Genomic DNA, 23,318 nt, shown 5'->3' with positions numbered 1-23,318 from the left:
GCAGAGCCATCGTGAGACAGTGGTGGAGCGCACGGGCCAGCGTGGGCGAGAGGCCGAGCCGGTCCAGGTGGCACTGACCCTGGCTTACTTGGCAGCGGTGTCTGCGAAGGGAGCAGGGCCACACGTGATGCCGCCGCCGCCGCTTTAGCTCCCTGTAGAGCGAGCCGCTGGCGACTGCCGGATCCGTGGCGTGCTTCCGGGAGTCTCCCTTCAAGTCACAGATCTGGTACTGAGTTGGGTGCCTGGGTACTGACGGGTGTTGAGGTGGCTGAAGAGGGCTGTGTTGACTCACTGAGGGCCGTGAGCCCGTTGCCGGGCGTGGCTACCCCTGGCCTCCCCAGCATCCCCACTCAGCTCAGCCTCGCCAGCTGGGAGCAGCTCGCGCACCCAGCCTTGTCTCCCACAGCCCACTCCGTGGCCGCGCGCCGAGGCTCCGTTGCTCACTGGCTGATGGCGGTGCTGAGGGAGAGCAGTGGGGCGTGGGTGAGCTTGTGTGCTATGCAGTCAGACGTCCTGAGTCAGGCCCGTGTGTTCAGGTGACGTCACAGTGGAGACCTCTAGGGCCACCCAGGTGCGGGCCGACAGTAACCACCGTCAGCTCAGCCACAGCCCTGCTGCCTCGCGACTCAAGGTGAGGCGGTGGCATGAAGCTGCGAGCGAGAACCCGCGGAGGCCACGTGCCAGGCGCTGGCCCCGGAGCCTCCACGACGCTCGTCGGCCACGCCAGGCCCGGGCCTGCAGGAGACAGCCTTCCACAGGTGGTGGGTAAAGTACAAGGCTGGGCTCCTCACACTGGCCATGCTGATGGGCGCCGCCTGCTGGCAGATTGCTTGAGTGTCTCCTTTAGGGGTGCCATGGTCATCTGAGTTGGCCTCCCAATAGCCCCCCAGACACTGGGGGACATGCCGTGGGAAATGGCCGACCGCCGCAGGTGTGCAGCCGGTCCGAGCTGAGCCTCGGCCTGGAAGCCGGAGTGTAAGGGACCCAGTGGAAATCACTTTTTCTTCTCTGTTCCTTAGTCCTGCCCTCCCTTGTCTCTTGTTCTGGTACTGAAGCTTGAACCCAGGGGCTTCTCTTCTGAGCTATACTCTCAGCTCTTTTAATTTTTATTTTGAAGCAGTCTCACTGGATTACTGTGCTAGCCTCAATCCTGCAATCCCCCAGTCTCAGTCTCCAAGCACTGAGATGATCAGCGCCTGGCCGTGCCCTGCTTTGAGGGGAGCTGTGGGTCAGATGAGGCTTGGGGTTCTCGGCACGCTTCCCAGGACTGTTGCCTTCTCACTTCTGGCGCGTCCGTCGCAGCGCCACCTGGGCTCAGGCCCTGGGCTCAGGCCCTGGGCTGCGGCGGGGCAGGCTGCGGGCGGGCTGGGCCGGGCGGCATGATCACGGCCTCGCCTGTGTTCACTGGAGTTGGCTGGCCCATGATCCTGGGCCGGCGGTGAGTCTTTGGGGCTTCGTTTCTTCACTGGCAGAGTAGAGCTAGTAATAGAAGACGAGTCTGTGTGCCAAGTACCAGTGCTGGAGCTGGTGCCGCCATTCCTTGTGTGTTCTAGGGCACCTTGGACTGAGGCCTGGAGGTCCCTGCTGCCCCCTCCAGCCCCACCCTGGCCTCCCATTCCATTACTGGCATCCAGGACTTTCATGTAGGTTCAGGCCGATTGATGGAGTTGTCATCACCAGGGGCATTCAACCTCCAAGCTACACCCCCAGTCCTTTTTTAAAAATTTTGAAACGGTCTCACTGAGTTACAGAGGGCCTCACTAAGTAGCTGAGGCTGTCTAGGAACCATGGTCCTCTGGTCTCGGCCTCCCGAATGCTGGGGTTACAAGCGCGCCCCACGCCCGGCTGACATGCGACTTTGGACCTGGCTTCCAGGCAGGATGCGCCCTGGGAGGGCATCATCTCTGTGTGTAATGGTGCACCCCACACACTGGCCTCAGCCAGTGGGGAGAATGTGTTTCTGGCTTCCTCCTGGCTGCCCTTGGGCCTGGCCCAGGACCACAGCTCCTAGCAGCTCCTCCTGCCCGCGCCCTGTGGGGCCCTCCTGGCCCTGGCTCTCGTGCTGGCCTCTAGTCCTCAGCCTCCCCAGTCCCTGGCCTCCTGCACCTTCACAAACAGTGCAGGTGTTGTGGACACGTGTGGAGGGTCCCTGGGACTGTTGCACTGCCCAGCAGACGAGCTGCCCAGTGTCCCTTGAGAGGAGACGTGGGGCATCGTGTTACTGCTGGCCAGCCATCCCAGCCCCTGCGTGTGTCTGGGCAGATTGCCTTTTTCAGTCGCATGGTTAGACGTGCTAGGCTTCTTCAACAGTTTGGGTTTAGCAAGTTCAGGGCCTGCCTTCACCTGGCCTGGGCTGGGCCAGCACCAGCGCTATGCACAGTGCATCCGCCAGTGTGGGGATTGTTTTGGTTTTTGCATCTGGGTGGGTTCTTGGCGGGATTGGGGATTTCATACCTCGAGAGTACTAGAAAGTCCTTGGGTTCCTTGCATGCATTTTGGGGTTGGCACTAGTTTTGCTTTCAGAATTGGCAGTGCACGGAGGGAACCCAGATGAGAGTGCGCCCAAGCGCAGTGTGCTTGGCCCCGCTCCCTGAGTAGGCCGTTCCCACTCCTGCCCCGCCATTTCTCTTCTGTCTGAAAGCAGTTGGCCCTGGTCAGCAACACACAGGGGAGCGCTCCACATGGAGCGGGAGCACACCCCGCCCCGCCCGGGCTCACGTGAGGGCACGCGCTGCCCCTCGGGAAGTCCTGCCGAACGCAGCCACAGGCCAGCTGGGCCGGATGCCTGGAGGTGAGGCTTCTGCCCCTGGCCTGGGAGCCGGGACGCACTCCATCCCAGCTGGAGAGTCTGCGTTCCAGAGCCTACTTGGAAAAGCCTGCAGACGAGGCTCCACTGCAGACGCGAAGCAAGCAGAGCGGAGGGCGGAGCGCGCCTGCTGGGAGGTGGAGGGATTCGTCGTCTGCTGTGCCCTTGCCGGGCTGCATCAGAGCATCCTGGCAGAGCAGGCGCAGGCGGCAGGTTCCCCAAGGCTGGGCTCTGGCTGCCATGCGCCCCCGACACTGGCAGAGGGCCCCAGTCAGGGGGCCCCACGCTGCCGGTGCTCCCAGGTGCCGCCAGCTTTCCTCGCCATCGCGGTGCTCTGAGAGCCCACCTGCGCCAGCTGGCGCACCTGCCAGAGCATGCTGGGCAGGAGTCCAGCTCGCCTTGCCTCCCAGCCCCGCCTGGCGTGGTCGCCTGCCCATCCACCCGCGGCCGTCCCTGCCATCCAGCTCCACCCTGCCCATTCTTTCGTTTGTGGGCTTGGGTGGCAGCGGGTCCCTACCGTGGGCAGCAGTGCCTTTGCAACTTCCACCTAGCTTTGCGTGTGAGCCATGGAGGGCTCGCTGAGCCCCCAGCACGCTTCGCTGCACACTCTCGACAGGTACACGCCCCCTGACAGCGCCGCTGCTGACCGGCCTTCTTCCCGCCGCGACGCCGGCCCCGGCAAGCCCCCGTCTTTGTCATCACACGTTTTCTGCCAAGGACGGTCTGAGGCATCCTTGCCCCTGAGCGCCTTCAGCCTTGTTGTTTGTGGGACGTGTGGACTCTGTCCTGTCTGTTCTCCTGCCCCCGGTGGCCTCTCGCTCTGACCCACAGCGCCTCGGTGGATGAAGGTAGCCCGGCCTTACCATGCTTCTCCACAATTGTCATCTGTGACCAGCGGAAGTTCCCCTCACCCCAGAATAGGGTTTCTACATGCAGACTGCCCATCTGGGGGTGCCCTGAGAGGTGTCTGAGAACCAGCTCCCCCGGCTCGAGTCTGGCGCAGGTGTGCCCTGTGGCTGGGACTGGTGGGCATTGCAGCAGGAAGCATGTACCTGCCCCCGGTGCTGGGAGGCTGGCCACCAGTGGCCCCTCCTGCCTGGGCAGTGGCCCTGAGGGGTGTGGCAGAGCCGAGTGGTCTGGGTGGGCCGTGCCCTCCCGTGGGCCTGGGGACAGCACCTGCCTGTGTCCTAGTCTCCAGGCCTCTAGCAGCCAGCCGAGGCGGGCCTCGGTGGCCTGCGGCCTGTCCCACGGCATCCTCACTGGGAGACGAGGTGGGCCTGGTGGGGTGTCTGCCCACGCCGTGGCTGAGGCCCACTGCCTCACACAGGGCTGCCTCATTTTCCTGGGCCAGATTCCTAGGCACACGGAGTTATTCCCATTTCCAGCTTCCCCAGATAAGGTTGGTGTGGGATCTTTGTTTTCTACTCAGGATAGTAATTTAAGCAAACTTAAGAAGTTTTTGTTAGACTTCAGAGTAAGAGATTTCTTCTAAAAACATGCAGTGGCTGCGTTGTTGACGTGGTGAAAGCAATGGCAGGAGGCTTGTCTATTGGTGGGAGCTGGCGCTTGGAGGGACCACTGCAGCCTTGGGGGAGAGGGAGGCGGTGCACGGGCCCACCTGCACGATGCCGTGTGCGCGCGGCCGTCTCCGCCCTTGACCCAGCAGCTGGCGCCCCGGGTGCAGCTGGCTGTGATCGTGCCTGGTGTGGAGCGCCCTGCTGGAGGCTCTGAAGTGGGCCCGAGACGGGCCTGAGCACGGCGCAGCGCAGGCGGCTCGGTCAGCTGTCGCTTCTCCTGCTGTGAGGCCGTGCGCCACGCACCTGGGTCCTGCAGCGAGGCTCTGGCTGGTGTGCTCTGTCCTGGCCGCTCTCTTGTCCAGGCCTCCCTCCCTCTGCGGCTTGGCAGCCAGCGAAAGGTGACTGAGCGGCTGGGAGACCTTGTTTCCCGGCTCCTGCACCCTGAGTGGGATCCTCCCTCAAGCACTCATTAGCAGCAGCCGACGCTGCTGTCATGGCTTTTCCAGTCACTGGCCACGTTTCACCTGTTGGGATCTGCAGGTTTTAGGCGGGATGGCTCTTCAGCTTTACCCGGTCGCATGGCCCCGTGAGAAGTCATCCGTTGGGCCTGTCTCCAGGACAGCCACTGTGGGGTGCCGGGAAGCACCTGCCCGTGGGTGGCTTTTAGCCAGAGCTGGGGCGCAGGCAGGGCCTGCTCTGAAGTGAGTGCCGCGGTTCCGTGGGGGTGATGAGCAGTAGTTGGGCCTTGACCTTGGCCTCCTTTATTGAGGCCTCTCTTCAACTGTGAAAGGTTGCAAAGCCCTAACTCTGTTACGATGCCTAACATTTCAACTTAGAATTCCAAGGTGTTGTGTGAGGGGTTTTAGGTTAGGCTAGGAGTTCGCCATGAGGCGCTGTTTGAAGAGCACTGGCACGGTCCCGCCCTCCTCCACCAGAGGCAGCTGGAGGCCGAGCGGTCCCTCCCAAGGCTGTGGCCTGCCTTTCACCACGCTGCCCTTGCTAGCTGTGGGCCACGTACTTCCCTGGCACCGGGTCCCCAGCTCCCCAGCTGCGACTGGCCCACTCCTCGCCAGCCTGGGCCCGGGAACGCTGCTGTGTTTCCATCAGTGGTCACAGTCATGGGGCTTGCCGCAAGTCCATGTGAGATCAGAGGGACGGCGGGAAGGGCCTGCCTGTCACAGGGACCTCCCCTCCCCCAGCTGGACCCTCCACAGCAAGGGGGTAAGAACTGGGGGTGCGCACCAGCCCGGGGGCCTCCGACGCCCACAGGTGGTTTAGCAGAGCTGACGTGGTGTGGGGAGCAGGCATACGTGTGCGTGGCTGTGCCCACGTTAATGTACACATGTCGGCATGCGTACATGAGCACGTGTGTGCAGGTGGACGTGGAGCTGCTCATGGCATGGGAGGCGTATTTGCTGACTGACTGGTGAGGCGGGCCCATCACCTGGCCATGCCCTTGTGGAAGTAGCGGTCAACACGGGGCCCCCGGCGGCCAGCTGTGGGCGGCTCCGATGCTGGCTGTCCAGCCTTCTCAGAGCCTGCTGCTGCCTCCCCACGAGTGGGTATGTGCCATGGCCTCAGGCCAGGACCCTGCTCCTTCAGCTCTGGCTCGGGCCCCCCGGCCCTGGCAGGTGGGCCCAGGGCTTGCCCTCTGGCCCTCACCCCAGACCCGGAAGCTCTTCCTGTGGCTCACTGGGTGGTGGGCAGAGCTGGAGGTGGGAGGGCTCACTGAGCCACAAGCGGGCAGGTGGGTGGTGTGCGGGCAGCACAGGTGCAGGAGAGGAAAGCTGGACAGCAGCCCTGTCTGCCCACACTGGGGGGCAAAGAGGAGAGAAGGGTCACGTACCTTCTGGAATGTTCTGTCAGCCAAGGGGGTCAGCAACAGGAAGGCCACAGGGACGCTGCAGAGGCAGAGTTGGGGACGGGTGTTCAGGCCACTCAGCACATCGGCGTCTCCGTCCTGCATCGGCAGGTGCAGACACCGCCCACCGCGCCAGGCCCGGTGCGCCGGCTCGCCGTGGTGGTTAGCAGCTGTGTGGACCAGGGCCTGGAGGCACGCAAGGCCAGCCCCTGCAGAGACGGTGCTGGGCTGAGCTGGGGGTGTGCCACCTCCGATCCCCAGGGCGCAGCGGAATGCAGACATCACCCAGAGGGAGTGCCGGCTGCAGACACTGGACACCTGAGTGTGCCGGGACGGTGGCGGAGGCTTGAACCAACGTGGCTTCCGTGTTCACTGTGGCAGAGGAGGGAGCCGGCCACCCAGCTCAGGGCAAGCAGCGGGTGGGAGGGAGGGAGGGAGGCACCTCTGCCCAGCCCGGGCCAGTGTGAGCTAGGGTGCTAGGGACTTGGCCGGGAGCAGGGTGACGGTGGGGGAGCTGTGTGGGGTCTAAGACATTCCAGAGAGTGAGAAGATGTCAGGCTGGGGAGGGAGAGGAGAATTCACTTAGGAAGCCCTCCCCGTGTAGGGGGTACTGACAGGGCTCAAAGAACATCAACGTTCAGATAAAACCCATGAATCACAGAACTGTCTAATAAACTTATTAATTGGAAATATTTAGGGAACATTCCAAAGCTCTGAGGCTGATGTTTGTGATGGGCAATAACCCCGCTTTGTGAAGCCCAGGCGCCCCATGTCCCTCCTCAGCTCGGGTGGGTCTGCAGCGGGAGCAGCCTGCTGGGCCCAGCACCCAGCGCGGGCACCTCCGCCCCAGGTGAGGGCAGGTGCCCAGGCCTGGGCTTTGGACTCACATGGCGGTCAGGGAGCGCCGAGGCTCTGCTTCCCAAACAAGAGCCCTGTCTCCCCTCCTGAAATTCTGAGTTTTGTTTTAAACTGAGCTGCTTGGTTAAAATAAAGCAAAACCACATTGCCTGGAAAAATGTAGTTCTGAGGCAGAAATAATAAAACTTTACCCTGTAAATCAAAGTGGAAGGAGGAACCAGAAGTTTCCATGGCTGTGTTCTTGAAGAACGCAGTCGAAACACTGAGTCATTTTGTTTTGTCCGCTTTTCCCCAGAAAGGGGCCGAGCTGCATCTGGAGTGCGCACGCCTGTGCTGTGGTCTCCACGCCAGGGCAGCCAGGCTCTGCCCGCTCCTGTGGAGTGACGCGTCTGCAGGGCCAGGTGGCCAGGTGGCTGCTGTGCGGCTGGGTTGAGCTGGTGGCCAGGTACATGGTGGCAGCGTCGAACGTGTTTTTGGATGGAGGTGCCAGGCAGATATCTTTGCCAGGTTTTGGACTTGCCTGGAAACCAGTTATACAGAATACTTGTGTGTTTTTTCTCCCCTTCTCCTTTGTAATTAACGATGGACACACAGCGTGGAGGAGGGCCGACCCTCGAGGGAGGGGCCACGTGTTGCCCACCCTCCTGGTTTTGCCCAGCCCCATGCTGCCTGTTCAGTGACGTCTGTGGCCAGTGGAGTCGCTGGCCAGAATATGAAGCCAAGGCACCGGCCTGCCCCCCTGGTGCTGGAGCGTGGGGACCTGGGAGGGCCAGCGTGAGAGAGGCGGGCGTGGGTCTGGGCGCTAGGCTGGCGTTTCCGGCCTGAGGGGCACTGAGCATCATCAGGACAGTACCCTCCCCGGCTGGAGGAGAGGAGCGCCCCGCTGTGGTGCCCGTGGTGCCCAGCGTCACGGTGCACTGTTGCTTCTTTTCTTTGCCACTGGAAAGACTTTAAGAAGTCGTTTCCATTCTGTGTCATGTAAAGAGCTGCAGACTTGGGCGGTGGGTGTGGCTGGCCTGCCAGTTGCCCTGCTTAGACTCCAGGCCACTGGCAGGCAGTGTGAGCTGGCGTAGCTATGAGGCACCCTGTGCCCTTCAACAGGACTGCTCGGGGACGCCGGGTGTGTCTGAGGGCACGCGGCCCTGCGTGGAGGGGCCTCTGTGGACGCACAGGCCAAGTCGTGTAGGGGTTGCAGTTGTTTCTGCTGGCCTCTTGGGAGGGGGATTGATCCCTGAGGAAAGACCCCTGGTGCCTCTCGGCAGTAGAGGCCCTGTCCTACCTGTCCCGGCCACCCTGCCTAGCTGCCTGGGCACCCGGAGGGCCTGGGCACAGGGTGCTTGGTGGGGTGAGGTCAGGCTGAGCCCACCCAGGGGCTCGCCACAGTGCCCTTTTCCAGGCTTCTTGGCTGTGCACTCGAAAGGACGGAGGGAAGTGGGAGGTTGCAGCTTGCCCTGGGCTCTGGGTCCCCAGCCCGGCATGCGCCCATCTGTCCTTTAGTGGTCAGAACTCTGGTGGCTGCGCTGCTGCTCTTGAGGTGCTGGGCTTGGTGCATTCTCGTGTCTCTGTCCTGTCTCGAAACCTGCCGTCAGCTGCGGGGCACAGATTTGGGGAGGCCCTCGCAGTCCCCTCAGCTCACACTCTGGACATTTGGGCTGACTCCTTGCGGGGGCCTTAGGAGACCCGTGTTCCTGTCTGCTGCGAGGGAGGTCACATGTGAGTGCACCAGGCAGACTGACCACGCCTGCACACTCACAGCCGCGGTCAGCCAGGTCTGACACTGCCCCGACACAGGCCGCGTGGCCTGGGTGCCGGGGTCCCCGCAGCGGGGAGGACGGCTCTCGGTTGCCGCGCTCACGAGGCTGGCTCTGTCCCCCCAGGTGCTGCAGGGCGCCCAGCTGATCGCCGTGGCCTCCTCAGACCCGACTGCCACAGGCATGGACGGGTCACCTCTCCAGGGCAGTGACATCCAGGTGCAGTACGTCCAGCTGGCGCCCGTGAGCGACCACACGGCCGCGGCACAGGTGAGTCCTCGGTCCCTCTGGAGAGGTGTTTGTCGGCGCCCGCAGGGCTCACACGGGCTCTGGGGCTCGGCCTGGAAGGCTGAGAAGTGGGGACCAGGCGCTGGCCCCGCCCAGCTCTGCTGCAGGTGGTTCTTGCGGTGCCTGTCACGTGGAAATGCTTACCTGCAGATTGAGGAGCAAGGAGGACGTTCTGCCCTGTTCTCCCCGCCTGTCAAGGGTCACGTGGCTGTGGGCTGGGCGCTGGCTCTTGGGACCCCAGCCTGGCCCAGCCTGTTTCTGCTTGCTCTGACTGGTGACGATGCAGGCCACTCCTCCCACCAGAGGCTACCGTCCTGCAGGAGCACCATGTGCATTCCCCCTTCCGCTGAATGCTGAGCCCGCTGAGCACTGCCGTCAGCGGCACGCGTGGCTTCCTCAGGAGCTCTGGCCATCTGCACTGCAGGGCTGGGCTCTGCTGTGCCAGCTGTGATCGCGGCTTCTCCCAGAAGCTAGGATACCACAGATCCAAACCCCATGTGGAAATGCTGGTGAGGCGTTGTATTAGGTACCTGGAGGTCCTCGCAGAGCTGCCCAGCCAGGTGTCCAAGGGGAGCGGGCACTGTGACCCCAGATGCCTCTGGTCTGCGGTGCCAGTGTGCAGCCATTGGGAAACCGTCAGCTCGAGTCTCGGGCAATAGCACCATGGCTTTGCCAGCTGGGAGTGTTTGGAGCTTGCTCTTAAGCGGGAAGTACTCCTCTTCTTACGGGAGTGACCACGGGGTGGTGTGAGAGCCGGTGGCCGCGCACTGCGTGCCGTGGCTGCAGGAGAACCTCCCTGGGGAAGGCTCCATCAGTGACCTGCCCAGGCCAGCAGCATTGCCATCGTGGAGCAGCCCGGGCCTGGCGGCCTCTTCCCACTGGGCCATGCCCGTCCTGGGCCAGGGCCGGATCTGCCTTCTCTCTGACCCACCTAGGACTGAAGCCCAGGCGTCTGCCTGAGGCGCTGTGCTGCACGGCGTCCTGAGCCCTTGAGAGAGCCGGCCCTCTGAGGCAGGCGCTCACGCAGCAGGCTCAGTGGGCCAGACCGGAGGCCCAGGGCAACCCAGTGGTGGGTCTGAGGATGGGGCTCTGGTGCAGGCCACCGCCCAGGCCTTGTGGCTGAGCCGCAGGAGCATGGCCACAGACACGGGGCAGGGTGGGGCTGTCGTATGTGGCTGCCTCACTGGAGATAAACCAAGAAGGAATGGGAGGCCAGAATCTCAGAGCCGGGGCTGCGGACAGCACGTTCCTGGAGTGAGGCGTCTGCGTGGCCAGGCCCACGTGAGCCTGGGCGCTGGCCACAGCAGTGAGGCTGTCCCTCAGCCGGCCCTGACAACCGGCCGCGAGGGCAGGGCCTTCCCAGGTCCCCGGCCTATCTCCAGGGTGGACCGTTCGTGGGGAGCCGCAAGCTGGCCCGTCCTGCTGCGCCGTCACACTCGCATGGGGACGCGTGGGTCTCTAGGGACTCACGGTGAAGGAGCCACCTGCCACCGACACGAGCGCCTTTCTTTTTGTAATTCCTGCCGACTGCACGGACTGCCAGCTGTCTCCCTCCCTCCTGGACTGAAGCCCCTCTTTAGGGAGACGGGATGTCGAGCGCCCCTTGTCTCCCCGTGCTCAGCCCGAGACCTGCTGCGTTGCCAGGCGCCGCCCTCCAGCGACTCGGCCTCCTGGATGGTCACTGCACCAGCTCTTGACACAGAAGCCCAGGACGGGGCTGGACTGGGGCTCTGGGCGGCTGAGGCAGGGGCTGTAGCTTACGCCCAGGCTGCAGTCTTTCTTTAATTGTCCTGAAACACTGGTGTGAGTGGGTATGTGAGCCTTCTGATGTCCGACTCGCTGACTAGAGCCGTGTTGAGGGAAGAGAGGCGGCCGCCCCTGCAACGCTTCTCTTGAACTCGGTGACGCCGCAGAGAGGCTGCTCGATGCCGGGCTTCCGGGTAGACATGTCAGGCTACGGACTGCTGTGCGCTCGCCCCGGCCCTTCCCCAGCCTCCACGAGGCAAGGCCGGCAGCGTGGTGGCTGCACCCCTGTGTGGGGTACTGGGCCGGGCCGAGTGCTGCCCTGGGCGTCCGGCCTTCCACTGGGTTCCTTGGGGCTCTGGCCCGTGTCGCCAGCTCTGTGTGTGGGAGTTGCCCGTTGGTGGCTCTGAGGTGTGTGCCAGAGTGTGTTCTAGAAAGTTCTCTTTTCTCCCTTTGCAGACGGCCGAGGCCCTGCAGCCCACCCTGCAGCCTGAGATGCAGCTTGAACACGGAGCCATCCAGATCCAGTGAGCAGGACGGCCTGCCCTGTGATCACCAGACCACACCCACCCCACGCAGCTGCCGCGCCCGGCCCCGGGGCCCCTGGTGGAGCTGAGCGGCCACCACAGGCCGCCTCCTGCCCTGAGGGCGTCCTGACTGTCCTCGCAGGCGCTCCCTGGGTTTGAGTCACACTGCGTGTCTTAGGAAAAGCGTGGCGCCAAGTGCGTTGAGTACGCTCGGAAAATCAAGAACTACCATATTTTGTTTAAACAGCTTTTTTTAATTTGCTATGGTGTTTATAACAAAAAAGAAAATTAAAAAAAACCACAGTGGAGCCACAGAAGCCTCCGCTGTCGCCTCCTCGGTGTCACGGAGCAGGCGTTTGCAAAGACAGCTAATGCTTTTGATGAAAAGATTGCTTACTACTTTTCTAGGGGGCATCCTCCCACCCACTGTAATTATGCATTTCTAGTGAAATAAAGTGTATTTATGGCCATGGCAGCTGAGGTGCCGTTTCCCCAGGGGCGGCGCTCGTTGGCACGAGGGCTGTCGGCCCATGCCGCTCGGCCCTCTGCAGCATGGACGGCCCCGGGACCGGGCCCCCCAGGACCAGGGAGGCGTCGGAAGCATGGCTGACTGCCGGCTGTGCTCTCCTGCGTGTGCCAGCTCTGGACATGCGGCCCCGGGGCCTCGAAGGGACGGCGTGCTGTAGCATCTGCAGCCGTTCTGAAAAGCAGAGAAGATAGTTTCAACTAGAGGTAGGAGAACACTCTAACAGGACCAGCAGCGCCGGCCTGTGTCTGCCGCGCTGCTGCCGTCGTTAGTGGGCTTGATGGTACTCACTCAGAGTGCGGTGCTGGACACTCATTGTGGAAAGAGCTTGCCATCGCAATCCCAAATTGTGCCTTTGCCCTGCCTACCACGTCAGTCCCCTGGGCTGGGGAGCGTGCGCCAGGCGTGCTGAGCCGTGATGGCAAGGGTGAGCAGATCCCTCCCCGAAGGGCGGCCGAGTGGGTGCCCGGGCCAGCTTGGTGAGGAGACGGCTGCGGGTGCCCTGGTGGGCCTCCGCTGCCTCAGTGGATCTGGGGAGGATGGAGAGAGAAGAAAGGGGGAATTGGAGCCAGGAGCCAGGGGACCACAGTGAGCCCGTGCCCGGACACAGGACAGTGAAGGCCACGCAGGAGAAGGGAGGAGCCTTTAGTAGACGGCAGCGACCCCTCCCAGCCAGGAGCCAGGAGCATCGAGGGACAGGTCAGCACAGGACTGGCTTCTCAGAGAGCCACGGTTCAGGAGCGCCAGGGACCAGCTGCCACATGACCTGCTCCACCCCAGATGCACCCCCTGGACTCGCGCACTCACCCTGCGCCTCTGAGTGCGCGCAGCAGCACTCGTCACGAGAGCCAAACACTAGAGCAAGTTTCCAACAGGCGGGCTGCAGCGAGTGGACGTCCATCCAGCGGGGACTCGGCCAGGAGGGGCTGGAGCACATGGATGTCCATCCAGCGGGGACTCGGCCGGGAGGGGCTGGAGTGAGTGGATGTCCACCCAGCGGGGACTCGGCCGGGAGGGGCTGGAGTGCGTGGATGTCCACCCAGCGGAGACTCGGCCGGGAGGGGCTGGAGTGAGTGGATGTCCACCCAGCGGGGACTCGGCCGGGAGGGGCTGGAGTGAGTGGACGTCCATCCAGCGGGGACTCCGCCGAGAGGGGCTGGAGCGAGTGGATGTCCACCTAGCGGGGACTCTCGCCGGGAGGGGTTGGAGCGCCGACGCCCCCGGCGCAGCGGAACCCAGAATGTGCTGAGTAAGGCAGCCAGAGGCGGACGACATCCCCGCACAGCTCCATTTCTATGAAATGCCCAGGAGAGACCAGGCCTGGGATAGCAGACTCGGGCGAGGGGGCCTTGGGAGTGACACAGGGACAGGATTTCTTTGAGGCGGTGAAAATGTCCTGGATTAGACAGTGGTGATGCTTGAACAACTCCATAAACACACTGTGAGTCATCGTGGTGCTCGCTTAGGTGGGTTTTGGGGTATATAAGTTATATTTCAAAGTTACCAAAAGAATTGGATGACAATTGTTTAAAAAATCAACAAAAATTGAGGTATCGCTTGCTGAAGATACTGCCTAAAAAGAGAATTCTCTGCAAGTCCAGGAATATGAGCCCAGAAGGAGTTCTTAGAGCTCAGAGATATGGCCAAACAACCCAAAGAGATAAATTCAAGTGTTTATATAAAATTGACTAATTGAAATTTAAAAGACTGCTGGGCGTGGTGGCGCACGCTTGTAATCCCGGCATTCGGGAGGCTGAGACAGGAGGATCGCGGTTCATGGACAGCCTCAGCTCCTTAGTGAGGCCCTTTGCAGCTCAGTGAGACCCTACTTCAAAATAAAGAATAAAAAATAGGGCTGGGGGTGTTGCTCGGAGGTAGAATGCCCCTGGGTTCCATCCCCAGTGCCGCCAAAATAAATAAAAAATAAAAAACAAAGTTTGGAAAAGGTTATTTAACTTGAAACAGGCAAGAAGAGAGGCGCACTGTTTTACCTTTATTGTCCGGGAGAAAAAGCCTCACAGTACCATTCAGTGTTAAGACATCAAGTTCGGTATCTGTGACAAACACTTAAAACACGGTATGTAAAAATCTGTAACAATATAGGGTGCTTGAGCGAGGGCATCGCCTGGTGCCTGCTCAGCCTGTGTGGACGTGGTACCCAGCAGCCAAGGGTGAACATTCCTTTCAAACGCTTTGTGGGGCTTTATCAGAGTTGGCCACGCGCTGCTCACGAGGGCTGGAGTCATGTAGGACACTCCGGCCCAGAGGAGTGGGGGCGAGAATTATTCAGCAACACACTTCTTTTTTGGTACTGAGGATGGAACCCAGGGGCATTCTACCTCCGAGCTACACCCCAGCCCTATTTTTTATTCTTTGTGAAACAGGGTCTCACTGAGTTGCAGAGGGCCTCACTAAGTAGCCGAGGCTGGCCTCGAGCCCGGATCCTCCCGTCTCAGCCTCCCAAGTGCTGGATTCCGAGCGTGCCCACTGCGCCCGGCTTACTAGCTCCTATCTTTATGAAATATCTCCTGCCACTTAAAATATTGTCACAAAAGAAAAAATCTGGCTCCTCACTTCACTGGTGTTTCCAAATGAGTAGGAAGCCAGGCATGGTGGTGCACATCCGTACTCCTAGTACTTAGGAGGCTGAGACAGGAGGATCACAGGCCAGCCTCAGCAATATTGAGACTCTCAGCAACCCAGTGAGACTCTGTTTCAAAACAGCACATTAAAAAAAAAAAAAAAAAAAGGTAGGGGTGCAGCTCAGAGGTAGAATGACCCTGGGTTCAATGTTTCCTATGCCCTGCCCTACCACACACAAAAGTAGCAATCATTCCCAAACTTCCAAGAATCAGATGAAAGAGCCTTATTTCTCACCTTGCTTTTTGAGGCAGTATAACCTTGCTTCAGGAGCCTGAGTCCAAAGGGGGAGAGAGGAAAGAACCATTAGCCAGTGTCTGGAATGTTCTAGGCGATTGTAAACAAAACACAAGCAAGTTGGATTCAGTGATAATGTTGACATATCACGCCAGGGTCAGACTGGGCTCAGGAACTCAAGGTTGTGTGACATTTTTAAGAATCAGTAAACCTGCCAGGCGTGGGGGCATGACATTGTAATACCAGTATGAGGGGGCTGAGATAGGAGGGTCGCAGGTACTTAGTGAGGCCCTCTGCAACTTAAGTGAGATCTTCAAAATAAAAACTAAACAATAGAGCTGGGGGTGTAGCTTGGAGGTAGAATGCCCATGAGTTGCATCCTCAGCACTGTAAAAACAAGAAACCAGTAAACATCATTCACTGTTAGCAAAACCCTATGGTTATCTTAGTGCGTGCAGAAGATTTTGTAACATTAAATACCCACTTGCAGGCGGAAGATCGTGACGCCTCACCTCTCCCCCACAGGTAAAAGATGCCTGCTTTCTGCAGCATACGTGGACAGCCACAAATTGGAAGCAAGAGAGAAAAAACACTGTCACCTTGCTGACCTTGCATCTTTAACGGACAAAACATGAGAGAAAGTTGCCTGCTAGTTCCTTAACAATATCACGGTTTGTGGGCATCATTGCATCACAAGAACACATAGGCCATGCAGAGTATTACCTTTACAAATTTCGACACAGTCCCAACTGCTGGTACCTACGAGAATGGACTATCCACGCCTGGATTAGGCAGTGTCTAAAATACGGTGTACAAGACAAGGCCTTATATACCCTTGTAAATAAGGATCAATATGGGATTTTTCCAGATAACTTTACATTGAATTTACTGATAGATTCTTTCATAAAAAAAAGAAAATTATAAACATGCTTTATCTGTGGTTTTTGAGGTCCTGATGCAAGAAGCCTTTGAAGTACCTTCCACCCCGCTTCTCTCCCTCTGTTTTATACCACTGCCTGGCAAAGGAGACAGACCTCCGCTGGGAAGAGGAGAGGAGCTTCGGTGCATCCCTGTTCATTGCAGGCCTGAAACAAAACAACTCAGTAGGCTTGAGTTCCCAGCTGTACGGCTGTGCACTTCTTGGGAAGGTGGAATTGCAGCGGGGGATAAGGGCTGTGTACCACAACATGCCTCTCCTATGGAAACCAGGCTACCTTGACAGAGCCCTTCAAGTGATGGAGAAGGCGGCCTCTGCCTCGGAGGACAAAAAGCTGTGTGAAGGAGCGCTCAGTGCGCTGGACGGAGTGCTGAAGGTGCTGACTTCCCCAGCCGAGGGGACATCAGAGGAACAGTCCCAAGAGGGTGAAGAAAACCCGCGCTCAGATAGCCTGGTGGAGCAGCTAGACATAGAGGAACCAGAGCAGTCCAAGCTTCCCCAGTACCTGGAGCGATTTAAGACCTCAAAATCTAAGCTGCAGGCTCTGGGCAGAGTTGAGTCCAAAAGCCTTTTGACTTTGACCACCCAACTTGTCCAGGAAAAGCTCCCCACCTGTGAAGCAGAGGACCTCGCAGCCTGTGAGCAGAACTGCAGCAGTGGGATCAGAAGCGGCTGCAGTTGGTGCAGAGGGAACAGGAGCAGAAGAAGGCCAAGCAGGAGTACCAGGCCAAGCTGGAGCACCAGGCCAAGCCGGAGCACCAGGCCCAGAAAGCAGCACAGGCAGCAGCCTGACAAGCCAGGCTGTCCCTGCACAAGGCCCTCCCCATACCTCACAGCATTCTACAGTGACAACGCGGGCCTCTGCCCCTCTTCACATAGCAGGTCACGTCTAGTCTCAAGGCCACAAGACACTGTGGCTACCTATCCAGATGCCAAGAAGGGCTGGGAAGGAACGAGGCAGGCTGAAGTCACTAGCCAAGTAACTGAGAAGGGGCTCCTGAGGCTCTGGTGGGGTCCTGGGCACAAGGATGGCTCATGAGCATGAGAAGCCCTGGTATATAGTGAGGATGGTGGCGAAGCTGTGGCTGAAGTCAGGTCTCCAGCACAGCGCTCTGAATGGCCTCCCTGTCCGGCCCTGGCACGTCGAGCCCAGGCCGCAGTGGGTCCCAAGCCCCTGCGCCTCCCTTGCCCTCTGGCACAGGCATCCCCACGAGCCCCGTGATGCCTTCCCATGTCCTCCTTCCCGCACATCCTGCCCTCGATTCTGTGCTGGGAGAGACCCGGACAGGAGTGTGCTCAGGATCATCTTCCCACTGGCTTCAAATATTAGGCATCCAGGGTGACAGTTTTAGAATGTAAGGGCTTTAAGAAGAAACCTAGACCTTAACGTGGCTAGCTACTTGACTGTGATGGGCTAAATTTTTCAAAGCCTTGTGGAACTTCTTTATCAAAAAGATAAAATGACCCTTTTATGTATTTGCTCACACACACACACACACACACACACACAACTTGTAAACACATGTTTGGGTTAAAGAGATTTGAGAAAATGAGCTGAGTGCCATGGTACACAATCTTTTTTTTTTTCCTTTGCAATAAGTACTAGGGATTGAACCCAGGGGCATTCTACCTTCAGGCTATACCCCCAGTATAAATACCCCTAGTATTTATTTTTGAAACAGGTTCTCACTAAGTTGCAGAGAGCCTCATTAAGTAACTGAGGCTGGCTGCAAGCCTGTGATCCTCCTGTCTCAGCCTCCCAAGTGCTGGGATTACAAGCGTGCGCCACCACGCCCAGCTTTGGTACACGCTCTTAATCCAGTGCTTGGGAGGCTGAGATTGGAGGATTGCAGCTTCAAAGCCAGCCATACGCTGTAATTTAGTGAAACCCTGTTTGAAAGTAAAATAATGAAAAGGGCTGGGGTAGCTCAGAAGTGTTCACTCCTGGGTTCAGCCCCCAGTGTCATGTACACGCACACACACAAAGAGGTTGGAGGAAATAAGAGGTGGGATGGGCTTAAAGTGCGTCGTTGACATGAATAATTGTAAAACTGTCAGGAGACGGAAAATTCCTTCCTGAAGTTTCTCTGTGGAAGGGAACAGCTCTGCTCGCTATGGAATAGCCTTTGTGTACAGTGGCGCGTTGTTATTCAAGGTGCGCTCTTTTATCAAGAACCTGTGGAAGTAGAGAATATGCCCCCCAAAAAAAAACCCACTTGCAGGCCGGGCGTGGTGGCGCACGCTTGTAATCCCCACACTTGGGAGGTGGAGACAGGAGGATCACGCAGGTTCGAAGCCAGCCGCGCGCGCTGGCTTAAGAGACCCTGTTTCCAAATAAAAAATGTAAAGATAGGTCTGTGAGTGTAGTCTGGAGATAGAAGGGCTTCCAGGAACCCCAGTACCACCAAAATAAATAAATAAATAAATAAATAAATAAATAAATAAATAAATGGCATCAAAGGTATCTATTAGAAACCCAGGCCAAGTGACCCTTAGCTGTGGGTGGGAAACACCATCCTGAGACGGAGCAAGCCCAGACGCCCAGCATCCTGCATGCTCAACACGACAGGCCAGGCAAGGAGGTTGGAAGGCTGGCGTGGGCAGCAGACATGGATGCCCACAGAGGTGGCCGTTGAACGCAGCTGGCTGCACGGTGGGCAGTCCGCTGGCCACAGGGACGCCCAGGGATCAGTGCCTTTCCTGCCGCTTGCTTCTCCGTGCTGTTGTTAGACTCTGGGAGGTTAGACTCTGCTGGAGAGGCGGTGGCGGCTCGGTGGCTGTGCCGGGCTTCTGCCTTGCAGCCGGGCAGGCCCATCACTGCGCTGGGCTTGGGTCCCCGGGGCGTCCTCGCCTTCACATCCTCTGCCAGCCACGAAGGGCTGACGAGAGCCAGGTTTGCAGCTGCTGGGTGGATGGATACGAGCGCTAACCCTTCTGGAAAGACGACACTATCCGATCACACCCACAGGTGGTGGTTAAAGTACGGGGCCCAGCAGACCCCTGGGAGGACAAGCACAGGGCACCGCGGCCACAGATGCCAGAGCTGCCCACCACACAGCTCAGAGGAGGAGTGGAGCTGCCCGGCCCCAAGGGCGAGTTGGAAGGGGGATCGGCGTGCGCGCACTTACCCTGCGGTTCAGCTGCACTTGATGGGGAAGAGTAGCGCCCGCAGGGCACAGCGGCATGCACTTGGGAGGGCTGGGCCTGGGGCCAGCTCGGCATCTGAGACCCTCAGCCGCTGGGGGAGACCCTATTGCGAAAGAAAAAGGGCTTGGGGTCTTAGCTTGAAGATAGAAGGGCTCTGAGTTCAGTCTGTCTGACATACACACACACACACACACACACACACACAACCTCAGAATGAAGCAGGCTCTGTCAAGTGTTTGAAGAAGACACGGTCTGGTTCTTACAACAGCTCCAGAAAATAGGAGGTGAGACAGCCCACCTCATCTCTGGAGGCCGGCACATCTTTGGCTTTAAAACCTGACGGGATGAGCAGAGAAAGAAAGTCGCGGTGATCTCACTCAGACACGGAATAAAGAAGACATTCCAGGTGAAATATGAGCAAATCAAATCCTGCCCCAGCAGACTCCCCCCGCCCCCACGGCTGCTCTGGCCCCGAGTGCGCGGTGTTGCGGGCCCTTACCTAGCTCCCCGGTCCTGACAACATGTCCCTCTCACACCTCGGCCCCTGGGCTTCCATCCCGACCCCATGTGTTCTCATAGCTACCGCGGTGTGACCTGTGGATGCCACCTGCTGTTCTCAACACTGAAGGGTCAGAGAGGGATGGGCGTGGGGCCATCTTGGCAGAAGTCAGTAGCTACTCCCTGGGACAGCGGCTCCACCAGACGGGTCTGTCCAGAACGGTGGATGGGCACTGCCCAGGCTCCCACAGTCCCTCGGGTCTCAGTTTACCCAGCCCTGGCCACATTTGCCTTGGCTCGGCGTGCCGGGGTGCCGGGGCTTGGGCAAAGTTACCATCTTGTTGTTTTCGCCATCTCAGAGGCTGGGGCGGCGCTGTCCCTGCCTGTGTGTAACCTCCTGGCATCCCCACTGCGGCCCCTGGAGAGCTCATGGGCCCACCCATAGAAAGCAGCAGGCGAGGGGGCGGGCGGAGAGGTTAGGCAACACAGGCAAAGCCACACGGCATCGCCACCTCCAATCCGCGCTCGGCCTGCCTGCTGTCATCAGCACAGCGGAGCTGCCGCAGCCCCAGGGGCCGATCCCTGGCAGCACTCTGCTCCTGCCAGTCCCCAGAAGTGTTTTTGCACATGGTCGGGTCCCATGCCCGCGAGGGCTGCGTGGCTGGGGAGGAAGTCACTTACGTAATCCTCCATCCCTGTGCCATGCACATTCTCCCGCCTGGTTGCAACGCCAGGGATCAGATGCCAGGAAATTCTGAGGTTGCCATTCTGCCTGGCGCCTGGAGCCAGCCCTGCCTCACCTGTGCACCGCCCTCCTGGGCCTCATTTCTGGACGAGCTCCCTCCCGCCATCACCCTGTCGCCCGCAGCGGCTGTGCCCTGCTGCAGACCTGTGTCTGGGCTGGGGAGGCAGGGGTGCCTGAGCACCCGACGGGCCTTCCCTACACACCCCTTCTGCCAGGGGGGGCGGCCCACCGGCAGGGCAGCCCACCCCCAGGGCTCACATCCCCGGGGGCTCTCAGGGACCTGGTGTCTCCGCAGCGGCCTGGGGAGCCCGGACCAGCAGCTGGCGTGGCTGTGGGTGGCAGTGGGTGGCAGTGGGCCTCAGTGCCAGAGAATGGAGGCGTTTCCCAAAGCACAGCAGGGAGCTGCTTTGGGCGAAGTTGCCATCTTGTTTTCACCGTCTCGGAGGCCGGGGCGGCGCTGTCCCTGCCTGTGTGTAACCTCCTGGCATCCCCACTGTGGCCCCTGGAGAGCTCACGGGCCCACCCATAGAAAGCAGCAGGGGGGGCGGGCGGGAGGCTCCAGCCATGGACCTGCCTGCTCTCAGAGCCGCTTCCTGTCCTGCCAGGCGTGGGGTGGGATGGGCCCTGCAGCAGCAGACCCCTGGCCTCCTCCCCCGGCCCAGAGCTGAGGACACCCTGGGCGGGAGCGAAGGGGCTGCCCCTCTGCCTCCTGCGGCGCTCGCTGAGCTGGGGCCCCTGCCCTGGCTTGGTGGCTGTGTTGTGGGCCGGCTGTCTCTTCTAGAGAGAGGCTCTGCTCTGGGTGTCGGAAGTTCACCCGACAGGGACACTCGCTTTGCGTGGTGTTCCTCTGAATGACTTGGATTCGTGTCTGGGAGAGGGGCCCCGAGATCAAGGGAGTTGTAGCCCCCAGAGCCTGGGTTTGCCTGGGTTTGGTCGCCCATTCAATTATTCAGACCAAAGGGTTCTGGAAACCCCATCCTTGCTGGGCCGAGGATGCAGAGGTGCAGCTGCTAGAACACGTCTCTGTTGGAGGCCCCCAGGCCTTCTAGCTACAGAGGCTCAGATAAGCCACACAGTGCCATGCTTGACAGTGGGGTTGGCTGCCAGCCTGCCTGTGCCCAGGAGCAGGCGCTGGGCCCGGCAGTGGGCAACGCTTCCCTCCAGGCGGCCTGTCACAGAAACGGGCCCAGAGCCAGACCCCACCAGGCCCACCAGCGCCAAGTGGATGCTCAGCCCGACCCCACCCACGGCCATTTTGTCTCTGTGCTGGGGGCCAGGCTGTCAGAGGAGGAGCCTGGTGAGCCCTGCCCTCTGGCCACTCCGTGAGGACCTCGGGAGGACCACACAAGCCTGCTGACCCCTCTCCAGACCAGGGGGAGCAGGCACTCTGCAGTCTAGCTCCCTCCGCCTCCACGGCTGGGAGGCTCTCTTTTGGGGGGGGGGCATCAGGTCAGCTGGCAGGCCCTGGAGGCTGTCTAGCCCGGGAATCCCCGTGGTACCCAGCCCAGCCCAAGCCTACAGCCAGGATGCTCGAGGGTGATCTCAGCTCCACAACCTGCCCCTGACCCGCTGAGAGCCGGGTCCTGCTCCTAGCGGAGCATCTCTCTGCGCCCGCTTCAGCCGGGATGAGGTGCTGGCTGGCGAGGCGGAGCCAGGAGTCTGGGTACAAGCGTTGGGAGAGAATACCAAAGACCTCTGCTCTCCCGAGAGGCAGTGGTGAGCGTGGCGGGCTTCCTATCTGCCGCACCCCTTTCCTTAGTGGGACTTGGAGGAGCCAGGGGTGCCTGCCAGGAGTGCCCTGGACCCCCTGGCTCACGGGCACTTTGTCCCACAAGAGGTCCATTTGCGGTCATGCGGGTCCCCGCTCTGATGCCGGGCCCTGGGGGCCCTCCTCACCAGCTGCCCGGCCCCGGCTCCGGCCCTGGACACACGGTGCAGAGCGTGCGCTGGACACTGGCAGGAGATAGCTCGGGCTGGGAGAGACCCGCGCAGCCCAGATGTCCAGGTTCCCAGAGCCTCTGGGCGGGACTGAGACCCCCCGCCACGGAAAGCTCTAGTCCAGCCCAGGGCTGCCCTGCAGACAGCGGTCTCAGCCGGGGGCGGAGCGCTGAGCGGCAGCGCGGTGGCTAGCAGAGCTGGGCCCTCAGCACTGTCCAGAGTCTGGCCTGGCCAGTTGTCCCAACAGAGGGCAGAAGCCCCCAGTGGGTGACACTGGTGGACATCCGTCCACTGGGTCTGGCAGGGTGAGGCAGCTTCCCCTGTGCCCTGTTGGTGGGGGGTATTCCCACCGCCGGCCTTGGCTAAGTGGCCCGTCCAGAGCTGCCGCTGCTCCCCAGCCCCACAGCTAGTCCTCTCTGCCGATGAGCCGTCCACACTTCACACCTGCACCCTCCTGCCCGCCCGTGAGCGCAGGTGTGTGGCCTCCGCCACGCCAGCCCACCGAGCCGGCCCCTGGGGTCCTGGTCCAGGTGTGCTGCGAGTTCCTGACCCTTCCCCACCAGGCAGGGCCCCCAACTTCTGCCAGGAGTCCTGGTTGCCTCAGTGAGAAGGGTCCAGAAACCAAGACCTGAAGCCGGGAGTGATGGCACACACACCTGTAACCCAGTACTTGGGAGGCCAAGACAGGAAGATCGCAAGTTTGAGATCAGCCCCAGCAACTTAGTGAGACCCTGGGTCAAAATAAAACAGGGTTGGAGGTAGAGCTCAGAGGTAGAATGTCCCTGGGTTTAGTCCCCCAGTACCAAAAGCAAAAAAGAACCAAGACCTGGCAGGGACGTGCTTCCTGCCGTTGAGCTGGGGTGTCAGCGCCCAGCGCCCACGTGGACAGAGCCATGTGAGAGAAAACACACGCACAGAGGTTGGTTTACAGAAGGGCTGTGTCCAGGCGGACTCTTTGTACGAACAAAGCGCCCAGCGGTGGGAGAGTCGGTGGACCATACCGGGCCTGCCATGAGCTTCGGCACCTGACGTGGTTGGGGGCAGAGGGCAAAGCCGTAGGCCCCAGAAGGAAGCCCGAGAGCAGATTGGGTTTTGTCAAAACAGCCAAGAGGAGAGCCCTGGGTCCAAGGATGGCGATGTGTCCTGCCTTTGGGGTCACGGAGACCCCACCCCTCCAGCCCAGATCTGAGCAGTGCAGAGGGCCCTGGGCTGAGGCCGGCCATCTCTGCTGTTGCAGGTGGGCCCTATTTTCGTCACCTTCACGGGCCTCCCGCCTCCACTACCAGGGTCGGCCCGCCC

General features: G+C 60.3%; 1 protein-coding gene and 1 pseudogene across 16 annotated transcripts in view; both read left to right on the top strand.

Annotated features, from left to right (window-relative positions):
• The window catches only part of BANP (BTG3 associated nuclear protein), a gene marked incomplete at both ends in the record, with an annotated part of 77,931 nt that extends 66,576 nt beyond the window's left edge, over nt 1–11,355 (top strand). For 10 of the 15 annotated variants that reach the window (XM_080703151.1, XM_080703150.1, XM_080703149.1 and 7 more), the window contains 2 exons: nt 8,920–9,063; nt 11,284–11,355. In XM_080703151.1, the coding sequence (XP_080559277.1) occupies nt 8,920–9,063; nt 11,284–11,355 (216 nt within the window). Of the gene's footprint in view, nt 1–8,833; nt 9,064–11,283 lie in introns of all 15 variants that reach the window. The other 5 variants (XM_080703153.1, XM_080703159.1, XM_080703152.1 and 2 more) reach the window with 1 other exon arrangement.
• A 526-nt stretch (nt 11,356–11,881) lies between these two features.
• On the top strand, nt 11,882–16,483 carry LOC308267916 (small ribosomal subunit protein mS27-like; annotated as a pseudogene). Its single transcript has 4 exons — nt 11,882–12,033; nt 12,488–12,576; nt 12,658–12,900; nt 15,280–16,483. The product of its transcript is annotated as a small ribosomal subunit protein mS27-like (transcript).
• Nucleotides 16,484–23,318: the final 6,835 nt, after the last annotated feature.

The sequence above is a fragment of the Muscardinus avellanarius genome (assembly GCF_963383645.1).
Source record: "Muscardinus avellanarius genome assembly, chromosome: 10".
Taxonomy (NCBI): Eukaryota; Metazoa; Chordata; class Mammalia; order Rodentia; family Gliridae; genus Muscardinus; species Muscardinus avellanarius.
The sequence above is the reverse complement of the archived record's forward strand: the minus strand, read 5'-3'. Positions and strand labels throughout refer to the sequence as shown.